The sequence below is a fragment of the Rana temporaria genome, chromosome 9 (genome assembly GCF_905171775.1).
Source record: "Rana temporaria chromosome 9, aRanTem1.1, whole genome shotgun sequence".
In the NCBI taxonomy this organism is placed as follows: Eukaryota; Metazoa; Chordata; class Amphibia; order Anura; family Ranidae; genus Rana; species Rana temporaria.
Window position 1 is genome coordinate 111,144,745 of NC_053497.1, and position 21,550 is coordinate 111,166,294.

The following is a 21,550-nucleotide window of genomic DNA, read 5'->3' on the forward strand; positions in this document are numbered from 1 at the left end:
AGTTGCACAGGCACACCGTTGTCAGTGAAGCACAGGAGAACTGCAGAATGTCTAGATTAGACAGTTGTTTCTAATCAGACATTCAGCAATTACAACAATGCATAACAACATTTTTCATATTATGCATACTAAGTGCAAATTTTCCATTTTTAACTGGAATTCCACATCTACCTTCAATACTTGTGACAGTGGTATATTTCTTTCTGCAGCTGCAAAGCATAATGGCCATGGCATGTGTACACTCCCGGCCGAAGGAGTGGTCGAAGGGCAGTAAAAACATGGCTCAACCGCAGGGTTTTAGCGCTACTCAATCACAAATGTAAACAAACCCTAAAGCGTCCTTCAGCTGCCGTTTGGAAATTGTATTCACAGAACTAAATGGGAATGCCGATTGTCATGGTAAACAAGCTGCTAGCAGGCTTCAGTAGGCTTTAACCAAGCTTCAAGTAGTGCTGAAGCCTGCTAGCAGCCTATTTAGTGGCAATTAGCACTCCCAGAGTTGAAGGGTACTTTAAAACCTTGAACAAAGCTTGCAACAAGCTCTGCAAATGCCTTGTCAAAGCTTGCTGTTCACACTGCTCTTATACAAGCTGAAGCCTATGTGAAACAGGCCAACCACTAGCACTCATATGGTTGCATTTGATTTTTTTTTTTGCTTTTTATCCCTGTTGCTTTTATCCTTACATATCTGTGTACCTCGCTCTGCCTGGACGCACAAGACTTTCTTTCAGCGTTGGTGTTCTTCTGTCTAGTGCATAGGACTACCTGTAATTTCATTTCATGATACATTACATCAGGGTTTTACAAATTTGCTTGGAATTTAGGAGCCAACTAAAAAAAGTTAGGAGCCAAAAAACGCACCCCCGTCCCGCCAAGCTTGCGCGCAGAAGTGAACACATATGTGTGTAGCGTCCGCATATGTAAACGGTATTCAAACCACACGTGAGGTATCGCCGCGATTGGTAGAGCGAGAGCAATAATTCTAGCCCTAGACCTCCTCTAACTCAAAACATGCAACCTGTAGAATTTTTTTAAACGTCGCCTATGGAGATTTTAAAGGGTAAAAGTTTGTCGCCATTCCACGAGCGGATGCAATTTTGAAGCGTGACATGTTGGGTATCAATTTACTTAGTGTAACATCTTTCACAACATAAAAAAAAAAAATTGGGCTAACTTTACTGTTGTCTTATTTTTTAATTTAAAAAAAGTGAATTTTTTCCCCAAAAAAGTGCGCTTGTAAGACCGCTGCGCAAATACGGAGTGACAGAAAGTATTGCAACAACCGCCATTTTTATCTTTAGGGTGTTATATGTAAAAAAAAAAAAAAAAATCTATATATCTATATATATCTATATCTATATCTATATCTATATCTATATCTATATCTATATCTATATATATATATATATATACACACACACACACATACACACACACATACATACGTACGTACGTATATATAAGGCTAATTGCCACTATATATATATATATATATATATATATATATATATATATATATATATATATATATATATATATATATATATATATATATATATATATATACATACATATATACACACATACATACACACACACACACACACATACATACAATGTTTGGGGTTTCTAATTAGAGGGAAGGAGATGGCAGTGAAAAAACAAATTAGAACTGCTGTTTTTTGCTACTTGTAATGTAACCTGTAATGCCAACAGCCACCACAAGATGGCCACTCCTAGATTCCTTCTGCAGGCCTCAGCTTCCTTTTTTGAAGGCTGCGGCCTGAATTACCGGCGGGCGCGGGCCCGCCGTGATCGCGCCCCGCGCCAGCCAGTAATTGAGGCCGCGGCTTTGCGCCCTTCTGCAGCCCTAAGCTTCCCCAGATGCCAGGTCACAATTTGTCGCAATTGCGATCTGGCGCCCGGATTTTGTCGAGGCCTGCATTACATAGTTTATTTTATAATTATAATTTGCACTACAAATTTTAGGCATGCTAAATATATGACTGTACAGTTGTGCTCCTAAGTTTACATACCCTGGCAGAATTTATGATTTTTTGGCCATTTTTCAGAGATAATGAATGATAAAAACTTTTTTCACTCACGGTTAGAAACTACCCAAATGACCCTGATCAAAAGTTTACATACCCCAGTTCTTATTACTGTGTATTGCTCACTTACCCATCAATGACGGCTTAAAGTATTTTGTGGTATTTGTAGATGAAGCCCTTTCTTCTAAGATGGTAAATCTGCCCCATTCCTCTTGTCAAAAAGCCTCCAATTCCTGTAAATTCTTGGACTGTCTTGCATGAACTGCACGTTTGAGATGACAGGTCAGGAGACCAAGATGGCCACACCCGGAACCTTCACTTTATTCTGCTGTAGCCAACGACAGGACGACTTGGCCTTGTGTTTTGGATCATTGTCATGTTGAAATGTCGAAGTACGCCCCATGCGCAGCTTCCTGGCTGATGAATGCAAATGTTCCTCCAGTATTTTTTGATAACATACTGCATTCATCTTGCCATCAATTTTGACCAAATTTCATGTGCCTTTGTAGCTCACACATCCACAAATCATCAGCGATCCACCTCTGTGGATCACAGTAGGAATGATGTACCTTTCTTTCATCATAGACCTTGTTGACTCCTCTCCAAATGTAGAGTTTATGGTTGTGGCCAAAAAGCTCAGTTTTGGTCTCATCACTCCAAATGACTTTGTGCCAGAAGGTTTGAGGCTTGTCTCTGTGCCGTTTGGCATATTGTAAGCGGGATACTTTGTGGCATTCGCGTAGAAATAGCTTTCTTCTGGCGACTCGACCATGCAGCCCATCTTTCTTCAAGTGCCTCCTTATTGTGCATCTTGAAACAGCCACATCATATGTTTTCAGAGTTCTGTAATTCACCTGAAGTTATTTGTGGGTCTTTATTTGCATCCCGAACAATTTTCATGGCAGTTGTGGCTGAAATTTTAGTTGGTCTACCTGACCGTGGTTTGGTTTCAACAGAAGCCCTCATTTTCCACTTCTTGACTAGAGTTTGAAAACTGCTGATTGGCATTCTCAATTCCTTGGATATCATTTTATATCCCTTTCCCGTTTTATACATTTCAACTATCTTTGCCTGCAGATCCTTTTACAATTCTTTTGCTTTCCCCATGACTTACCGTTACCGTTAATAGCCATTCAAACACCTTTGTGCATGTCATAAGGCCAAAATCACCAGGGTATGCAAACTTTTGATCAGGGTCATTTGGATAGTTTCAGGTGTGAATACTAAAGGAATATATTTTTGATACACACGGACAATGGTTTATTGAACTCTTTATTTATCACTAGTTGATACATTGTTTGCTATATTTTTTTAAATTAGTTTTTCTTTACTTATAAGACAGCGCAACTTTTTACATGTTTACATTTTTTCCACCATCTCCTGGTATCCAAAGAGTGTTAAAAGTGCAGCAGTCTACACTTTTAATTAGCACAAGATTTCACACACATTTATAAATATGTTTCACACTTGCAGAAAACAATAATCTGCTTTCAGAGAAATAGGGGCAGATCCACATAGATCTGCACCCGCGCAGCGTATCTGAGATACGCTACGCCGCCGTAACTTACCTGGCTTTGGTTTGAATCCAGAAAGAATTTGCGCTGTAAGTTACGGCGGCGTAGTGTATCTCTCGCGGCGTAACGGCGCGGAATTCAAATGCGGCGAGTAGAGGGCGTGTTTCATTTAAATGAAGCGCGTCCCCGCGCCGAACGAACTGCGCATACGCCGTCCCTAAATTACACATTCAAAATGAAATACTATTGAATAGTTGAAAATAAATTCAGTGTGACTAGCTGAGACCCTCTGATCCAGTGTGCTAGTCTTAGGTATGGGGTTATGACTAGCTCAATCTTCATCTTACCACTCGCCCTCTCAGAAATGAGTAAGCATACCTCTTCTCAGGCATGCGACTTGGGCCAGTAAAACTAGGTAGTTGAGCCATGGTTTTACTGCCTCCCAACCACCAGCCTTAACTGGCAATGCAGCCGCTCAAGGTTGTACACATACCGTGGCGCTGTGCTTCACTTATGCAGCAAAAGTTAAACAGCATATGAAATTTGGCGGGAATTATAGCTGCCAATCATGACCAAGGGCAAAAGATTAAAAAGGTCTCCCTTAACCAGTGATTGGTACTGTTGAACTAAACATGTACTACATTTTTCCACTTCTTAACACATTTGGCAAAAGTTGTACAAAACTCTGATGAAGGGAGAACCCTTTGAGCCCCTGAAACACATTTGCCTTTTATGATACAAGTCTGAATTAAATTAAAACTGGACTTTTTAGGTTCTTCTCTTACACTTTCCACCTTGGACGATCCAGTCCCTCCTTTAGAAAGGAGCCAACCTTTGGTCACCAGCCCTGGTAGTGCTGCCTAGGAATAATTATTCTCTTTACAGTGCTTAGGACCTGACAGAGAACACCTACTGTTTCAAAAGATCCAGTTCTTTAAATCTTTCTTCCATTTCTTGGTGCCCAAAAACCAAGGATTCCTTCAATCATACCATCACCCTAACTTACCCGCATTTTGTTGTCGACTATATCCAAGATGGCATCATAAGGAATCTTGTCCAGAGGCATGCTGGCCAGCCACTCCTGCAGTGTTTCCAACATCTTCATCACATGGAGGCGCCCTGGGAACAACTGAAAGGCATTTTTAAGCACAAAAGTGCACATTTTTTAAGAACCATATAGAAGTACAATTTGTATAGCGTAGCCCAACATTACACAGTACCGAAAGTGTACCGTTTACAAATGCATGTAGGTATTTAAGTTATTAAACACCTTTTAGTGTGTGCCTACTAAATCACCAAAGGAATATGGTTTATAGTTTTAACTTTCCCTTAACAATTTTGCTCCATTGACTTGCCATTTTCCTGAACACCATTGTCTATGAAATTACAAAAAGGCATATTATTCAAATTCTTTAAGGTTGCATGAAAGGATTGTGCTTAGCATGGCAATCTAGATTTACATAAAACATTTACCAGCAGAAAGAAACAAAAACCATGGCAGGAGGCTGCAATGGACCAAAAGGAAGCACCTTATAAGATCTCTATGGTGAAACAAGTATACTGTCCATAACAACCAGAACGTGCCCTATAAAAATGGCAACTGAACAGTCAGCTTTTTTTTTTTCTCCCTGGCGTACAGCTGTTACTTTAGTTTACATAAATAACCCAAGCAGATATATGTTTTGGTTTTCCCTGCACACAGAATAAGGTGCAGTGAATAGTAGCAGACATAAGGCTACTTTCACACGGAGGCGTTTTTCAGGCGACAAATGGCTAAAAATAGCACCTGTAAAAGGCGTAAAAAACGCCTCCCCTGCAGCCTGAGTGCTTTCACACTAAAGCGGTGCACTTGCAGGACGTTGGAAAAAGTTCTGCAAGCAGCATCTTTCAGGTGGTGCGGGAGCGGTGTATACACCACTACTCCACCACTCCTTCCATTGAAATCAATGGCCACCGCTGCCAAAGTGCCTGCAAAGAGTTTCTGAAGCAGCGTTTTTAATCCTTTATTCGGCTGTTAGCGGGGGTTAAAAGCACCCCACTAGCGTCAGAAAAGCACAGCTATTACAGCGGTAAAGCACCGCTAAAATTAGCAGCGCTTTACCGTTAACTCACCCAGTGTGAAAGTAGCCTTAAAAATAACCACACACAGATGCTGCATCTCTACCATGTAACAATGTGATAATCTAAATGAGGCAGTTAGACTTCTCTACTAAAAGCATTGGATTGTACGGGTTGTCACACATATTAGGACAGGCAGATTAGCACTAAAGTTGCTCCAAAGAATGATGGTGGGCAGAAATTCTGCCACTCTGGGTAACAAACAGAATAAAAGGCTTCACTCTCTAAAATGCAGAGATCATACAGTATCAACCCCTTTCTATCCATACGCAACATATGTCAACATTACGTGGCTAAGAAGTTTTTTTTTTCCTTCCCAGCTGGCTCTACACTCTACTAAAGTAATGTACATTTTTCAGAACATACATCAAAAGAAGAATATTAAAATTTCAAATTTGGTCTGGTGTATTTTGCCCCCTATTTACTCTGTTTCGTCTACCCATACTTAGAAAGGCCAAGTTTGCCTCATTACACTGCCCTATTCCAGGTTTATTCACTCATTAGCAAAGGATAGCTTCCTACCTTTTTCTGTCAGCTAAGAGAATGATTGCCCAAGCCTGGAAAAATCCCTCGATCCCCTTCCAAGGGGTGAGGGACCATATGACCACGTTGATGCTCAACTAACAGATGTCCAGCATCTGCAATGACTCCCATGCCAAGTTTCTTAAGATCTGGGAACTGTGGCCGACTTATGCCTTCCCTACCCTCCCTCAAGCCAGCTTGGGTCTACTCCAATGGGCCGCCTTGACATTCCCAAGACCATGTTTTCCTTTCCCACTTGGCCTTCGGCCCCCTGATCTTATCCCCCCCCCCCCTCCTTTTGTCTTCTCTTCTACACCTTGCTTTACAGGTACAATACTCTTCCTCCCATAGCACCACCTTCATGTCAATTTCCTCTCATATCCGTTCTCATGCATTTACATAAGGTGTATATTGTGCCTCTGCATGGGCATTAGCAGGTCCGAGGGCATCTCACCGCAGCAGTGGGGAGCCTTTCTAGGGTCTTTTGACTTTGGCTTATAAGTTATGACCAGTTACCGCTATGTCAGCTTTCTATTCTATTCCACAGAATATTTGCCTTTTTCTTTGCCACTGTATAAGCCAAACTAAATCTCAAGCTCCTGATTGGGCAGAAGTTATGCTTGATTGTTCTTTGTTAAACTTGATTATTGAAACAGAATTGCAAATTTAGTGCAGTGTGTTTAAAGTATTGCGAATAGGAACTGTGGTAGCTTTATTTTCTTTCAATGCAGCCACATATTTAGAAGATTATCTACAATAGTGCTCAAGCAGTACAAAAAAAATTCTAGACAAGAAAAAAAATACGTTATTTTGGGTCCTTATTTTTTTTATAGCTTGGCGAGTAAATCCTCTAAAACAGATACGCCGATTAGATATTCTTGGGAAGTAGCCACCATTTTATCTTATGAGCTTGCTGCTGTCATAACAATCAAGTTAAATGTCACACCTTATGCAAGACGGTTATAAAGTCTTTAAATGTTTTCAGCTTCTCTCCCTCAAGTGTCTGGTGGGTGGCCAGTTCAACACGCAAGAGGTAATGCAACCCCGATTCCAGGTCAGCTGTGTACATCTTGGACCTAAATGAGGAAATCAAGAGCTAGTCAGGACACTGAGCTTACTCTGGAGAAAGTGAAATAGGATTTAAAAAGGATAGTTTTCCGACAGTTTTTAGATCCACAAACAACTTGTTAACTTCCTTCAATACACAGATTTGTTTTGCATGTTCTAATTAGGTCAACTACTAATCTGCAAATTATGCCAATAAATGTCCCTGAATACCACTGATGTAATTACTGTATTTATTGGAGTATAACACACACTTGTTTACCCTGAAAATAGAGGGTAAACTGTGCCTGCGTGTTATATGCCAATTTTTTTTTTTTTTTTTTTTTTTTACCAACGGGGGGGGGCGGTCCACCCTGGTGCCAGGCCAGCTGTCCCGACTCTTCTGGCCCTAGGACAGCGCTGCCAGCATACTTTATAGTTAAGAAAACATTACTGCCAGTCCTTTCTCATACACAGCTCCTCCTGTGTCACCCTCAATGTAAATGGAAGCCTCCAAATACCTCAATTAACGCCGCTCTTTCTGGCTGCTCTCCTCCTGCCGCTCTGCCACCTCGAGTGTAGCTTTTGATAGGAGGAGAGCGGCCATGTGACCATCAATGAATCAGCAGAGGAAAGCAGTCACATGACCGGATCCACGAAAGAGCGACATTAATTGAGGTTTTTAGAAGCTTTGATTTACGACAGTGACACTGGAGGAGTGGTGCATGAGAAGAGGCTGACAGTAATGTTTTCTCAAATTTAGAGTATGCTGACAATGCTCAGGAGACTGGGAGTGCAGGGGGAGTTTTTTTCCTGAAACTTCCCTCTTAAAGTTAGGGTGCGTGTTATACACCGATAAATGCGGTATATTTATTCTGAATATAAACATACATGAAAACAAAAGCAGAAGTTTAACAGTCAAACTGCCACTTTATTAATGTGCTCTGAATTTTAGGCATAGCTAAACTCAAAAACAATCCAACATATTTCAGCTTACCAGTCCTGAGATATGGTGGCTGCTTTAGTTGTCTTTTTGTCATATTTTTCCTTTATTTTAACCTGGTACTTATGGAACACTCAATGTTCTGTATTAATGGAAGAGCAACATTGTCACCCTAGGCTGCTCTCTCCTGATTTAGATTATAGACACCTTCTCCTCATCTCTATTCCATAGGGATGGGAAGTTCTGAAGTTTACAGAAGATAGTATGGACTTTCAGTTCACTACACAGGAAGCTACAAGGAATCTGGATTTCTCTAAATTTTTTGTACTTGCAGAAAAAAATTTAGCCCAAAAAAAGTGTAGCTATTAAATTGAAGGACAATGAAATAGGATTACATTTTTGTTTGCAAAAAATTATGCATACTTTAAATTTTACATATGTATGGTTACAGCTACTGTATCCTGTTTTTTTTTTGTTTAGGTAATTGCACTAACACTTCTAAAATAATTCCAATCACTTTGTGAGCACAACCGAAAAAAAAAAAAAAAAAAATGTGTGTCGCTGCAAAGACATTAAATTGTGTCCTTTTATTTTCTGAGTACATGTGACAACATTTTAAGAAATAAAAAGGGAGGAGAAGGCATGTCCTTTAAATTGCTTACATGGTTTCTAAAACCAACTGTGTCTCATTGCTATGTGAATTTCTTAGTGAATTCAACAGGTTGAATACAGGCAAACAAAATGACTGCTTTATCGCAGTGTCAATCTTTCCTAAAGAATGACAGGCAGCATTCTACTTGTAGCCTAGTCATTAGATATCAGGTTCACTTATGCATGCAAAGCTAGTCCAACGTAGAATAAAGCTAGCCCATTTTGCAGAGTGCACAGTAAGTTTAAAGCTTGCCACAGTTGGATCAAAATTTGTCTGGTTCAGCAGGGACCAGCCAAATTTTGATCCATCTATGGATATTCCTGATCACTGCAGTCGAACTAGCAATTAACCTCTTATGAACAGGCTTGATGGAGAATTTTTCTTTGATCAGCACAGCAGATATGTATCTGAAGTGCTAATAAGTGTAATCTGACAGCAGGAGTCCCTCTGTCAGAAAACAATGACGGGGAGGATTCCCACATCCACCTTAGAATGTGTGGATGAGAAAATGGTTCAGGTTATTTTCAGCTGAAAAAATAAATAAAAATGATGAGCCTTGTATAGGCAGCTTAAGACACATACTTGTCATACTCTTTCCAGACAACATCCTCTTTATCATCCTCCTGTACCAGCTTCGGTGGATAGTCAGAGTGTGCCCCCGCTTTCTTCCTTACAGAAGGCAGGGATTTTAGATGAGAGGAGAAGACAGATCGCAGAGGTTTTGCACTGAAATACAAAAAAAAAAAAAAAGGACTATTAATTGAAAGTATATTTTCAAAAAAAAATCCACATAAAAAAAACAATGTATATATTGCATAGAACACATTTGTTGGTACACGTATAGCTCATTGCAAGAATGCTTTACACCTCAAGAAAAGTGATCAAATTAAAAGCAATTGTCTCATGTTTACCTGCATGCCTTGTCAGAGTAAAGCAAAAAAAAAAGGGGCAAAAAAAAAAAAATGGAAAAATAAAAATGATTGCTTATTTTACAAACATTTTCTAAAATGGCAAAGACAGATTTGTTGGTATCCTTAGAAAAGACTCTAAATAATTGGATCATAGTGATCATACTGTGATTAATATCACACACATTTTTCATTTTTGTAATCAGCCTATTTATTGGATGAAACCAAATCAGTCAGCTGTTTGGTATCACCATTTTCACTTCAGGCCGGGTTCACACTAGTGCGGCGAAACGCTCCGACATTGGGAGCTCATGACGTGTAAAAAATCAATGTTTCACTATGGGGGCCATCTTAACTGATCCAACACAAGTCGGTCCGACTTTGAAAATGCTCCCTGTAGTACTTTGGTTCGACTTTGATCCTACTTCAGCCCATTGAATATCATTGAAGTTGGATCAAAGTCGGAACGCCGACTTGCATGCTCCGACTTTGGCATGCGACTTGTGCTCTGATGATCTTGAGGGGAACTCCACGCCAAATTTTAAATAAAAAAACGGCATGGGTTCCCCCCTCCAAGAGCATACCAGGCCCTTGGGTCTGGTATGGATTTTAAGGGGAACCCATATGCCGAAAAACGGCGTAGGGTCCCCCCAAAATCTATACCAGACCCTTATCCGAGCACGCAGCCCGGCCAGTGAGGAAAGGGGGTGGGAGCGAGCACCCCCCTCCTGAACCGTACCAGGCCGCATGCCCCCAACATGGGGGGGGGTGCTTTGAGGCAGGGGGGCACCTGGAGCTGCCTAATAAAAAATTTCTTTTTAAAACCGGTCAATCGTGTTTTTTTTTTAATTGACACTTTTTCCCCACAAGGTGCATGGGTAGGGGTCACGTCTGGGGCCGGGATCTGGGGGCCCTTATTAAAGTCTTTTTGCGTATGATGCTACACAGACTTGGCACACCTATTTTTGGGCATTTTTTCCTTTGCAGCACCTCTCAAGCTCCATCGGTTGGATGGGGATTGTCGGCGCACAGTCATTTTCATATCTATCCAGAGATGTTCAAACGGGTTCAAGTCTGGGCTCTGGCTGGACCACTTAGTTTGGCCAAGCATGGTGCCACACGACCTGAAGCCTTGGCTAATACTAATGAGGATTAATTTGTTTTTAAACCACCTTTGCTTTCCTTAAAGTGGATGTAAACCCTCACATACACCCAGTGGGCCAAATTCAGGTACATTGGGCGTATCTCTGCGGCGGCGTAACGTATCAGATTTACGTTACGCCGCCACAAGTTTTTCAGGCAAGTGCTTTATTCACAAAGCACTTGCCTGTAAAGTTGCGGCGGCGTAGCGTAAATCACCCGGCGGAATTCAAATTTGGCGGGTAGGGGTCGTGTATCATTTAAATGAAGCGCGTCCCCACGCCGAACAAACTGTGCATGCGCCGTCCGTAAAATATCCCAATGTGCATTGCTCCAAATGATGTCGCAAGGACTTCATTGGTTTCGACGTGAACGTAAATGACGTCCAGCCCCATTCACGGACAACTTACGTAAACGAGGTAACTTTTTAAAATTTCGACGCGGGAACGACGGCCATACCCAACATTGGCTGCGCCTCATATAGCAGGGGCAACTTTACGCCGGGAAAAGCCCAACGTAAACGTCGTAACTTTACTGCGTCGGCCGCGTATCTAGCTAATTTGCATACTCGACGCGAAAATCGACGAAAGCGCCACCTAGCGGCCAAAAAAAAATTGCAGTTTAGATCCGACGGCGTAAGAGACTTACGCCTGTCGGATCTAATGGATATCTATGCGTAACTGATTCTAAGAATCAGTCGCATAGATACAACGGGCCAGATTAGGACTTACGACGGCGTACATGGCGCTGCGCCGTCGTAAGTCCTTTGAGAATCTGGGCCAGTGAAGCGAACAGCCTCAGATGATACACAGATGAAACAAAGCTCCCTACATAAGTTTTACATCCCTATCTGCTGTGTTCAGCTTTATATATGGTTTAGAAAGTGCACGTCCTGTTAGATTTTTCACTTCCTCATTCATCTGTAGGAGTGGATTATTGCTAGACACTAATAATAATAATATTATATACATTGCACTTTTGAATAAAATTTCCAGTTCTAAAAACAAATAGCATAAAACACAAACAAATAAAGAAAAGTGAGACATTAGAGCCATTCTGGAGGGGAAATGATCAGCAGTTACTATGTTACGACCGAGTAATATTAAACCGAGTACTGTGAAAACACACAGCATCATCCATTTAGAGGAAAGGAAAGCGCCTTGTATCTCTTACAGACACTTAGTTACTTACATGTTAATTAATCCGTGAGTACCGTTGGGGTAGATCAGGTAACATGATGGAACAGAGACAATACCAAGCGTCTCTGACAGAGCCTTATCTGAACTTAACGCTCTGTGCACCAAAATGTTTTCATACTGCATCAAATCCATCATTATCTGGAAGAGGGGAAGAGATCATTGTCAGCACAGAAAACACATTTTTAGTACATAATGTCTGGGCCTGTCTTTTGGCAAGTCTACAGTCACACTGCTCTTCATGTAAAAAAAATCAAGACATTTCCTGCAAAGACCACATTAAACCACTCATGTGAGTCGGTCATCTAGAGAAGCTTACAATTCAGTGTCCCCAAAGTAAAACACAGCTATTAGACATATGTATAGCAATGACATACACTATATCGTCAAAAGTATTGGGACGACCTGCCTATACAGTCACATGAACTTTAATAGCGTCCCAGCCCTAGTCCACAGGGTTCACTATTGAACAGCTTCTGCTCTTCTGGGAAGGCTGTCCACAAGGTTTAGGAGTGTGTCTATGGGAATGTTTGAAAATTCTTCCAGAAGCGCTTTTTTGAAGTCAGGCACTGATGTTGGACAAGAAGGCCTTGCTTTATGGACCTTGCTTTGATCCATGTCATGTGGTGTTGGGGGGGGGGGGGGGGTTGTTAGGTTAGAACACCTTTGGGATGAATTAGAGTGGAGACTTCTTGTCCAACATCAGTGCCTGACCTCACAAATGCACTTCTGGAAGAATGGTCAAACATTCACATAGACACACTTCTAAACCTTGTGGACAGCCTTCCCAGAAGAGTTGAAGCTGTTATAGCTGCAAGGGGTGGGCCAACTCAATATTGAACCCTAGGGACCAAGACTGGGATGCTATTAAAGTTCATGTGTGTGTAAAGGCAGGTGTTCCAATACTTTTGACAGTATAGTGTTTTTCACGGTGAATCACTAAAAAGGGGTCTTTGCTTCAGAGACTACACTCCAATGACTCCCATTAAAGTCACACCAATATTATAAAGCAGTTTTTAGAGCTCTGACTTATGCAGTGCTGTACAGAGAAGCCAACACTTGAATACCCCATACACAGTCTTTGCTGTGATCTAGAGTCAGTTTGGCCATATGCCAGGCACCCTTCAAGCGCATCTTAGGATTGCGAGAAGAAAATGCAGCACCTGCAGAAAACCCATCAATTGCCAAGCATAGTTCTGGTGGGAACTAAACCCAATCTGTCAATACTTTAGGGCAAAAAAAAAAAACCAACGAAACAATGCCAATATCTTCTCAAACAGTGGACACAATTTTTGCAGGGTCAGAAGCCAGTCAGTCCAACCTAGGAGCCAGAAATGTGCTTCTTTTGACAACAGAAAAGGATAAAAATAAGGTCCATTGTAATCATTTTGGTTCATTAACATCCCAACGATTATTTTGGAGCTATATACAAAATGAAAGAAATTATTTAAAATTCATATTTATAATAATGAAAATACACACCTCCCGTCCAATATAGGAGTTCTCGCTCTCAAAAATGATAGCGGTGTAATGGGGTTCCTTTTTGCCAAGGAGAGAGCTGATGTCACTTGAGCTGCAAAACATAAAAAGATAAAGGATGAAGCTGAGCCATTGTGAGGCAGAAGAGCAGTTTATTCACAGAAAACCACACAGATGACAACCCAGTTCTCCCTTCCAATTCTATAACCAGGTGCGATTTAAATCTGATAGGCTGCTACGAGGCAAGAGATGATTTTTGTTTCAGATATTTTATTTCTTGCAATTTACAATAAAGAAAAAATAGGCATATAAATGTAATATTTATCAGCATACCGAGTCTATGGATATAGTCTTCGTGAAAAATACAACCGACTTTAATGCCCTTACAACAAACTTGCTGAATAATCTCAGTCGAAAAGAATTTTGCGCAATGAACTGTGGCAACACATTAGGTAATTTCATGTCTATGTGGTGGACTCAAATCAGCTTTCAACTACGATTGTTTCCTAGCTTTTACCAAATGACTAAAAAGAGGAAAATCGAATGATGAAAAAGCAGTATGCAGGTTCTTTTTCATCTGGTGTTATGTGAGCACTAAGTGCTGAGCCATGTAAGAAGTCATGACCCCACTTATTCTACATTTTGGAAAGTTTCTCATGGCAAGGGGATGAGTTGTATAAAATACAATGGAAGACTAAAGAGGCTGCAGTCCTGTGGAAAACCAGATTTAGGTCTGGAAACCATTTTTTTTTAAAGGATGATGAACATGGTCTTGGAACCTAAACATTACCTGAATCAGTAAATTAATTTGAATATCGACTGATTGGTGACGTTAAAAGAGAAGGATGTTTTTTTCCCCCCCCAATCATACTTCTCTAGGTGGATGCAGCATCGTTTCAATGCTGCATCTGTCACCAGCAACCTGAGCGATCAAACACTGCTGATCACTTTTTACAGAGCTCCGTGAGCAGAGAGCTGTAGACTGTCAGTCACAGCTCTCTGCTCCCTCCTTACTCACTTGACCGCCGAGCTGTGGAGGGGGTGGAGCAGCCGTCTCGGGCTCTCACTGAGATGGGTGTCAGTCCATGCACCTGGCGGATCAAATCAGTGACGTCAGGCGTGCAAAACGAATTGCACTCCTGTGATCCATAGGAGAAGTACAGCCAAACAAGCCAGATACAAGTCCAAAGGAGATCAAAGATTTGCAGTCCAAGGACCCCGCCTGTGGAATGCACTACAAACCACCATCCGACTGGAGTCGGACCACTTGGCCTTCAAGAGAAAAATTAAAACCCATCTCTTCTGAGGTCAAGGGGTTCCTTACCCATGAAATGGATACAGCGCCCAGAGGCGATTCAGTTCGCATGTGTTGCGCTTTACAAGTCTCTCTCTATCTCTCTCCTTTAAATCTCCGGTACTTTCATCAGTGATGGGGGACCAAGGCTGCTCTAACCAATGATGTGCAGAGTCTAGAACTAATCCTAGGTGCTGGATACTGCTTTTCACTGATCTTACCCAATTGTCTTCAGGGAAGGTAACGCAGGAGGCTGGTGTTCTGTAGGGGAAGCCTGCAGATAATCTATAATCACATGGCGAACTGTCTGAACGTTTCTATCAGAGTCTGCAAAATCAGAAATGGTAGTATATTACAGCATTGAAACACGGTAGAAAATTAAGCATTAGAAGCTTACTGTTCTCTGCTTATTGTTTTTGTGGTTATCAACATGCCTATAACATTCAGTACAGGAAAATTAAAAGTCACAATTGGCAAATCTAAATTTAGTGTCTGCATGCAAGACTTGCAACTTTTGGAAACCGCAGGGCCGATTCCCCCACATTAATGGCCCAGCTTCCACTGGAACTACTAGTTCAGCCAAGAGTATCACCCTACCCCCAGGGATTTACCATAACTGTTCCATAAATAATTGGGAAGAAATAGGAGGGGTTGCCATTAGTGACCTCCTAAAAAAACTATATGTGGAGTGACCTGGGTTTCAATGCTTTCCGACTCAGAACAAAGGCAGCCAATGATGTCAGATCACTATACTGGTTCCAGGTCTTAATGTATCAACAAAGGCCAGGTTAAAAAAAAAATTCTAATGAATATATTAGTAGATCAGCCACTGGATCATTTGAGAAACCCAAAAACGTACCATCCGATTCAAGTCACAGCTGCCTACCGAAATATGAGTGTGGATTCAGCTTTAAAAATACAGGTACAAGTACATTACATATATTTAACACAAACCTATTGGGGGATATTTATTAAAGCTGGAGTGTATAAAATCTGGTCCAACTCTGCATGGAATCCAATCAGCTTTCAGGTATTATTTTCAAAGCTTAATCGAACACGCTGAAGTTAGAAGCCAATTAGATTTTTATGTACAGCTGCACCAGATTTTGCACTCTTAGTAAAGTCCCCTTAACCACTTGCCGACCGACTCACGCCGATATACGTCCATGGAATGGCACGGCTGGGCAGATCGACACACACACACATCACCATTAAGGGCGCGCGCGCGCCCGCATCGAGCACCGTGAGTGTGATCGTGGGTCCTCACGGAGAGGAAGAACAGGGAAACACTTATGTAAACAAGCATTTCACCATTCTTCCTAGTGACACTGATCATAGCTCCCTGTGATCGGGAGTGGTGATGAGTGTCGTGTCACACGTAGCTCATGCCCACTACAGTTAGAACACATCCCTAGGACACACTTAACACCTTTAGCGCCCCCTCCTGGTTAACCCCTTCACTGTCAGTCACATTTACACAGTAATAAGTGCATATTTATAGCACTGATCGCTGTGTGAATGGTCCCAAAATAGCGCCAAAAGTATCCGATGTGTCCGCCACAATGTTGCAGTCACGATAAAAATAAATATATATACACACACACATTATATATATATATATATATATATATATATATATATATATATATATATATATATATATATATATATATATATATATATAAATAAAAATGGCATAAAACTATTTTGTAGACGCTATAACTTTTGCGCAAACCAAACGCTTTGGGATTTTTACCAAAAAATATGAAGAATACACATTGGCCTAAACTGAGGAAAAAATATATTTTTGGGGGATATTATAGCAAAAAGTAGAAAACATTGCTTTTTTTTTTTCAAAATTGTCGCTTTTTTTGTTTATAGTGCAAAAGATAAAAAACGGCAGAGGTGATCAAATACCACCAAAAGAAAGCTCTATTTGTGGAAGAAAAAAAAAAGACGTAAATTTTGTTTGGGAACCACGTCACACGACCACGCAATTGTCAGTTAAAGTGCCGAATCGCAAAAAGTGATCTGGTCTTTGGCCAGGAAAATGGAGGCACATAGGCACCCTGTGTTGACCCCCGGCCCAAGTTAGAGTGTCCTTGTCATTTGATTAGTTCACACACTTCGGAAAAAATTGTGTTTTTCATGCTGTTCTACAATGTGCCCGTTTCTTATATCCCCTGTCTGGCAATATTATGGTTGTATTTTTTTCTTATAATCGCAATAAAAATATTGTAAAAAAAATAAAGGAAAGGGGTGCAGGGATTCAGCCCAGGATAACCCCACCAACACACAATGTCCCTCAATAGACAAAAAAAAAAAGGGGGGGGGGGGGGAGAGAAGATTTTAAGGTGAATACATATTCAGATTTTCTTTTTTTGTCCTTTGAAAGACTGAAGAAAACATGAACACTTTCCTGAGACTCCTAGTAAAAAGCCGAGGCACAATGGCTGTCAGGGTGGTTATCCTGATGATTTCTACAGTCTATGCATTTCTGAGTTCTCAATGGACAAGCTAAAAATAACATTTTATTGCTTTTCGGTTTAGATACCCGCAATAATTACCTTTGTAGTTTTCACCTTGTGTAATATCCTTTGTAAATGCACTAAAAAACTAAAACAGAGTAAAGAACGTTAAGTAAAACATATACTGTATGTCAAATTTTAACAGCAATGATTAGGTCACCAATCTATTATTTCATTAATGATGTCTATTCTCCTTTAAACCAATTACTGAATATGGAAACATTCACTGGGGGAATTAGCAAATACCTCATGTGTACAATGTATACAAACTTCACAAATGTAACGAGATGTAGAGTCACTGAACAAGTGCAAATGGGTGTCTTTCCTACTAATGAGGCATCCTCAATAACAGGGTGGGGAAAGGCAGGCCTAGACGCCAAAACAGTGTGCACCAAGGTCAAGGCCCCTATAGGAATCGTGCCAGGTTCAGGGACACCGAGGTGGCATGAGAAAAAAGTAGAATCATCTTCATGCATAAGATTTTCACAGAAAAGTTAAACTGTAAAGTTGCATGACACATGAAATCAGAGGTTAGTCAATGAGAGCTGTCTTAATTAGCACTACTGAAGTCGCTCTGACTTTAGAAAAGGTCCCTGTACTACTTCAAGGCGACTTCTATCCAACTTGTGCCCATAGACTTTAATTGAAGTCACCTCCAAGTCAGATCTTTATCTATATTGACGCGATTTGGATCCAACATTACAGGATGGTTACACAGGAGTTCCCTGAAGTGAAGCCCCTCCCTCGCTTCAGTTGCATCAAAGTAGTACGCAAGTTGCCAGGAAGTCACCTGCAAAGTAGTGTGAACCAAGCCTTAGGACTTGTTTTACGCTTGAGAACAGGCCTTGAATGTTTTAATAGGAGTCAGGGTATGGCATCAGCTTTCAGAGCAACTGTGTGTGCGCGCGCTGGACTAGGCAGATGGGTGGGGGGGTGTGTGCCCATGACGGACTAGGTAGGTAGAGGTAGGTGCGTGTGTGTGTGTGTGTGCGACTAGGCAGGGGTGTGTGTGTGTGTGTGTGTGTGCGCGACGGACTAGGCAGATGTGTGCGTGCCTGACGGACTATGTATTGGCGGAGACAGCAGCTGGAGCCATTGGTTATCACTGCTGTGAATCACAGCCAATAGGGAGAGAACAGGAGGTGGGGCAGCACCACGGCTGTGTGTCTTATGGACGCATAGAGCATGGCTCAGGAGCAAAAACACACCAGTTGCCCCATAACAAGCAGCTTGCTATTGGGGGCACCGATTATAGGGAAGGAGCCAGAAGCAGGGGTGGGACTCACAAAGAAGAGGATCAGTGCTTCTCTGTAAAACCATTACAAAGAGCAGATAAGTATAACAAGTTTGTTATTTTTATAAAGACAAAAACAAAAAAAAAACTTTAAAATAAAACTTTCAGTTAGACCAACACATATATATGTACACATATAAAAAGGCTAACCGCCAATACCTGGCCTACAATTTCCATTTTGATGCAACCAGACAGCCAGTTTGGGTTAACTTTCTGGCAGGCACTTCAGCACTTTCAAACCCTAGTACAGTATTAGTCTGAGGTACAGAGTATCCTGCTTCACTGCTCACAAATATCGCTTCAGACATACATGAAGGCAGTTCTTCATCACTTGATTAATGCCGCCAAAGCTTGTGTTACTCTGTGCTGGAAAGACCCCAATCCTCCTTCCACTGCCATGTGGCTTAATAAGGTCAGGATCATCAATACCCTGGAAGACCTGCTACTTACCGCCCAAAATAGAAGATATACAAAAACATGGGCATACAGGAATATGTTCATATATTCAGACAAACGGAAAGTACCTCCTGGAGAGCTGCTCCGAGGATTGAGGTCCTCCTGTTCTTCGCACTGTTACACCCACGCAAATCATCACCCTGGTTTCTCCCCCTCCCCCTGGGTGATCCTGTGTCTGTACCCTAGTTTTCCTTTTTCTAAAAATGTAAAGTGCCCTACCATGCTAACCCAACCATAATGTACATGGTTACTACCTTATTTTCTGAAGTGAGAAACTCTTATGGGTATTAGTGATGTTAAACTACTTTGCATTCCAGCAATCTCGCATTATCCTGTATTACCCTGTCAACTTGGATTGTCTTTATATTTGGTGCGACATGACAACTTTCAATTGTTGTATGATGTCCTGATGGATACTTTATTCTTTCATATACATAAAGGAATTTGAAAAAAAAAAAAAAAACAGTACAGGAAAAAATATGGCTAAAGCATGTGAACTGGTCTCCTATGCAATTTGCCATGTTTAACACACAGAAAGGCGTTTCCATCCCTAAACCTTTTAATCACTTTTTTTTTTCTGTAAGCCATTCTAAAATATATTACCATTGATATTTAAAGGGGTTGTAAAGATTTGTTTTTTATTTTCTAAATAGGTTCCTTTAATCTAGTGCATTGTTGGTTCACTTACCTTTTCCTTCAATTTCTGTTTCTTTTCTTTGTCTGAATCTCTCACTTCCTATTTCTTCTCAGTAAGCTTGCCCCCGTCATCTGGCTGGGGGTTAGTACTGAGAAGGAACAGGAACTGAGAAATTCAGACAAACAAAACAAAGAAAAAAAAAAAATTTTTGAAGGGAAATTAAAGGAAAAGGTTAGTGAACCAACAATGCACTTGCTTAAAGGAACCCATATAGAAAATAAAAAACAAACGTTTACAACTCCTTTAACAGGAGCTTCGAGAGAATGGGGATACATTTGGAGTTCTTTTTTTACTATAATTGCAAAGGGGATTCTAGTTGGCCCATGAATAAGAGCTTTAGGAATAAACATAATGCATTAAGTGGTTTTGCCATTGCCACAGCACTTACCCGGAATGTTGGATAGAACTGGACACCATAGTCCTTGCATATGGCTGTATTGTCCTCATCGGCACAGTTTACCACACCAATCTTTATTGATAGATGCCAGTCTGGAAGGAAAGAAATCTAGAGTTTCATAAGAGAATACACATCCGGCAAGCAATTTTTTGACAACACAAGTCTTTGGTTACATTATGTAAACGCTTTGCAGATCTCCTGCGCATGTCACTTTAGTAGCTGTAACATTGTATCAAGCAACCACAAGGCTTAAACAAATCTTTACAGATATTCAGGTTGGATGTCACTGAGCAGGTACAGTTAATGCCTTTATATCTCTCTGTGCTGAAACTGGACCGCAGCAGCAATCTGGCCCCAGGACTGGGTAACAGAAGAGTCTGTACATTTAGTAACTACAGAAGAATATCACAAAACAGCAGTCAAATAATCTACGCTGAAAAATATGAAAGCATATTGCCGCTCGAATGCTCCCCCCAGCACGTATTCTGGGCTCTGCTTGCTCATTTGCAGGCCTGGGACCGGGATAGCGGGTGTTGCTGGGTAGTGATGAGCTCCGGCGTGTTCGCATAGTGCAGAGCCCGCCAGGAAGTCTGCACGGTGCTGCGCTAATCACAGGCAGGGAGACATATTCCCGATGCTTGGCTCCAGAGATCGGGAAAGGTCTCCCTGCCTGTGGTTAGCGCAGCACCGTGCAGACTTCCTGGCGGGCTCTGCACGTGCACTGTGTGAACACGCCGGAGCTCATCCCTACTGCTGGGTAGGTGGGATGGAGGGGAGACCAGACACACAACCACTCGCCTCCTCTTCTAGTTGTCGACCCGGAAGTGACTTCACTTTCGAGTCCCCATTAACAGTTTCCCTGGTAATCAAGGTCCCTATATAAGCACATAGAAACGTAAACGCACGCAGCAGGGCTCCAACGTCTAAAAACATTGATTGCGATATGTTACACATCGGCACGCACGCCGGAATGAGGACAATAATTCTAGCACCATACCTCCTTCGTAACGCTAAACTCATGACTTATAGGGGGGCTTTTAAAAGCGTTGCCTATAGAAAATAGGATACCGACATGTCCGGTATCCGTTTACTCGGTGCAACCTCAGCTTTATTTTACCCAAAAATGTATTGCATTTTTGTGACCCCCTAAAATGAACTGTTATTTGTTTTTACTGAAATTTTGATACCTTTGTGTTAATATCGTGATGTAAAATATTGGAACTACCACTATTTTCTGGTGTCTGCTTTCAGAAAATATATGTTTGGGGGTTTTATGTAATCTTCAGGCCTAGAATGATTTTTTAAACGTGTGCAAAA

At 41.3% G+C, this 21,550-nt stretch overlaps 1 protein-coding gene across 1 annotated transcript in view; it reads right to left on the reverse strand.

Moving 5' to 3' along the window:
- The window catches only part of QSOX2 (quiescin sulfhydryl oxidase 2), a 70,370-nt gene that overhangs the window by 26,292 nt on the left and 22,528 nt on the right, over nucleotides 1-21,550 (reverse strand). Inside the window, exons 2-9 of the mRNA XM_040324131.1 lie at nucleotides 20,225-20,325; nucleotides 17,429-17,477; nucleotides 15,083-15,188; nucleotides 13,571-13,661; nucleotides 12,084-12,229; nucleotides 9,427-9,570; nucleotides 7,152-7,281; nucleotides 4,572-4,694 (exon numbers count right to left, since the gene is read on the reverse strand). Coding sequence (XP_040180065.1) covers nucleotides 4,572-4,694; nucleotides 7,152-7,281; nucleotides 9,427-9,570; nucleotides 12,084-12,229; nucleotides 13,571-13,661; nucleotides 15,083-15,188; nucleotides 17,429-17,477; nucleotides 20,225-20,325 — 890 coding nt within the window. The remainder of the gene's footprint in view (nucleotides 1-4,571; nucleotides 4,695-7,151; nucleotides 7,282-9,426; nucleotides 9,571-12,083; nucleotides 12,230-13,570; nucleotides 13,662-15,082; nucleotides 15,189-17,428; nucleotides 17,478-20,224; nucleotides 20,326-21,550) is intronic.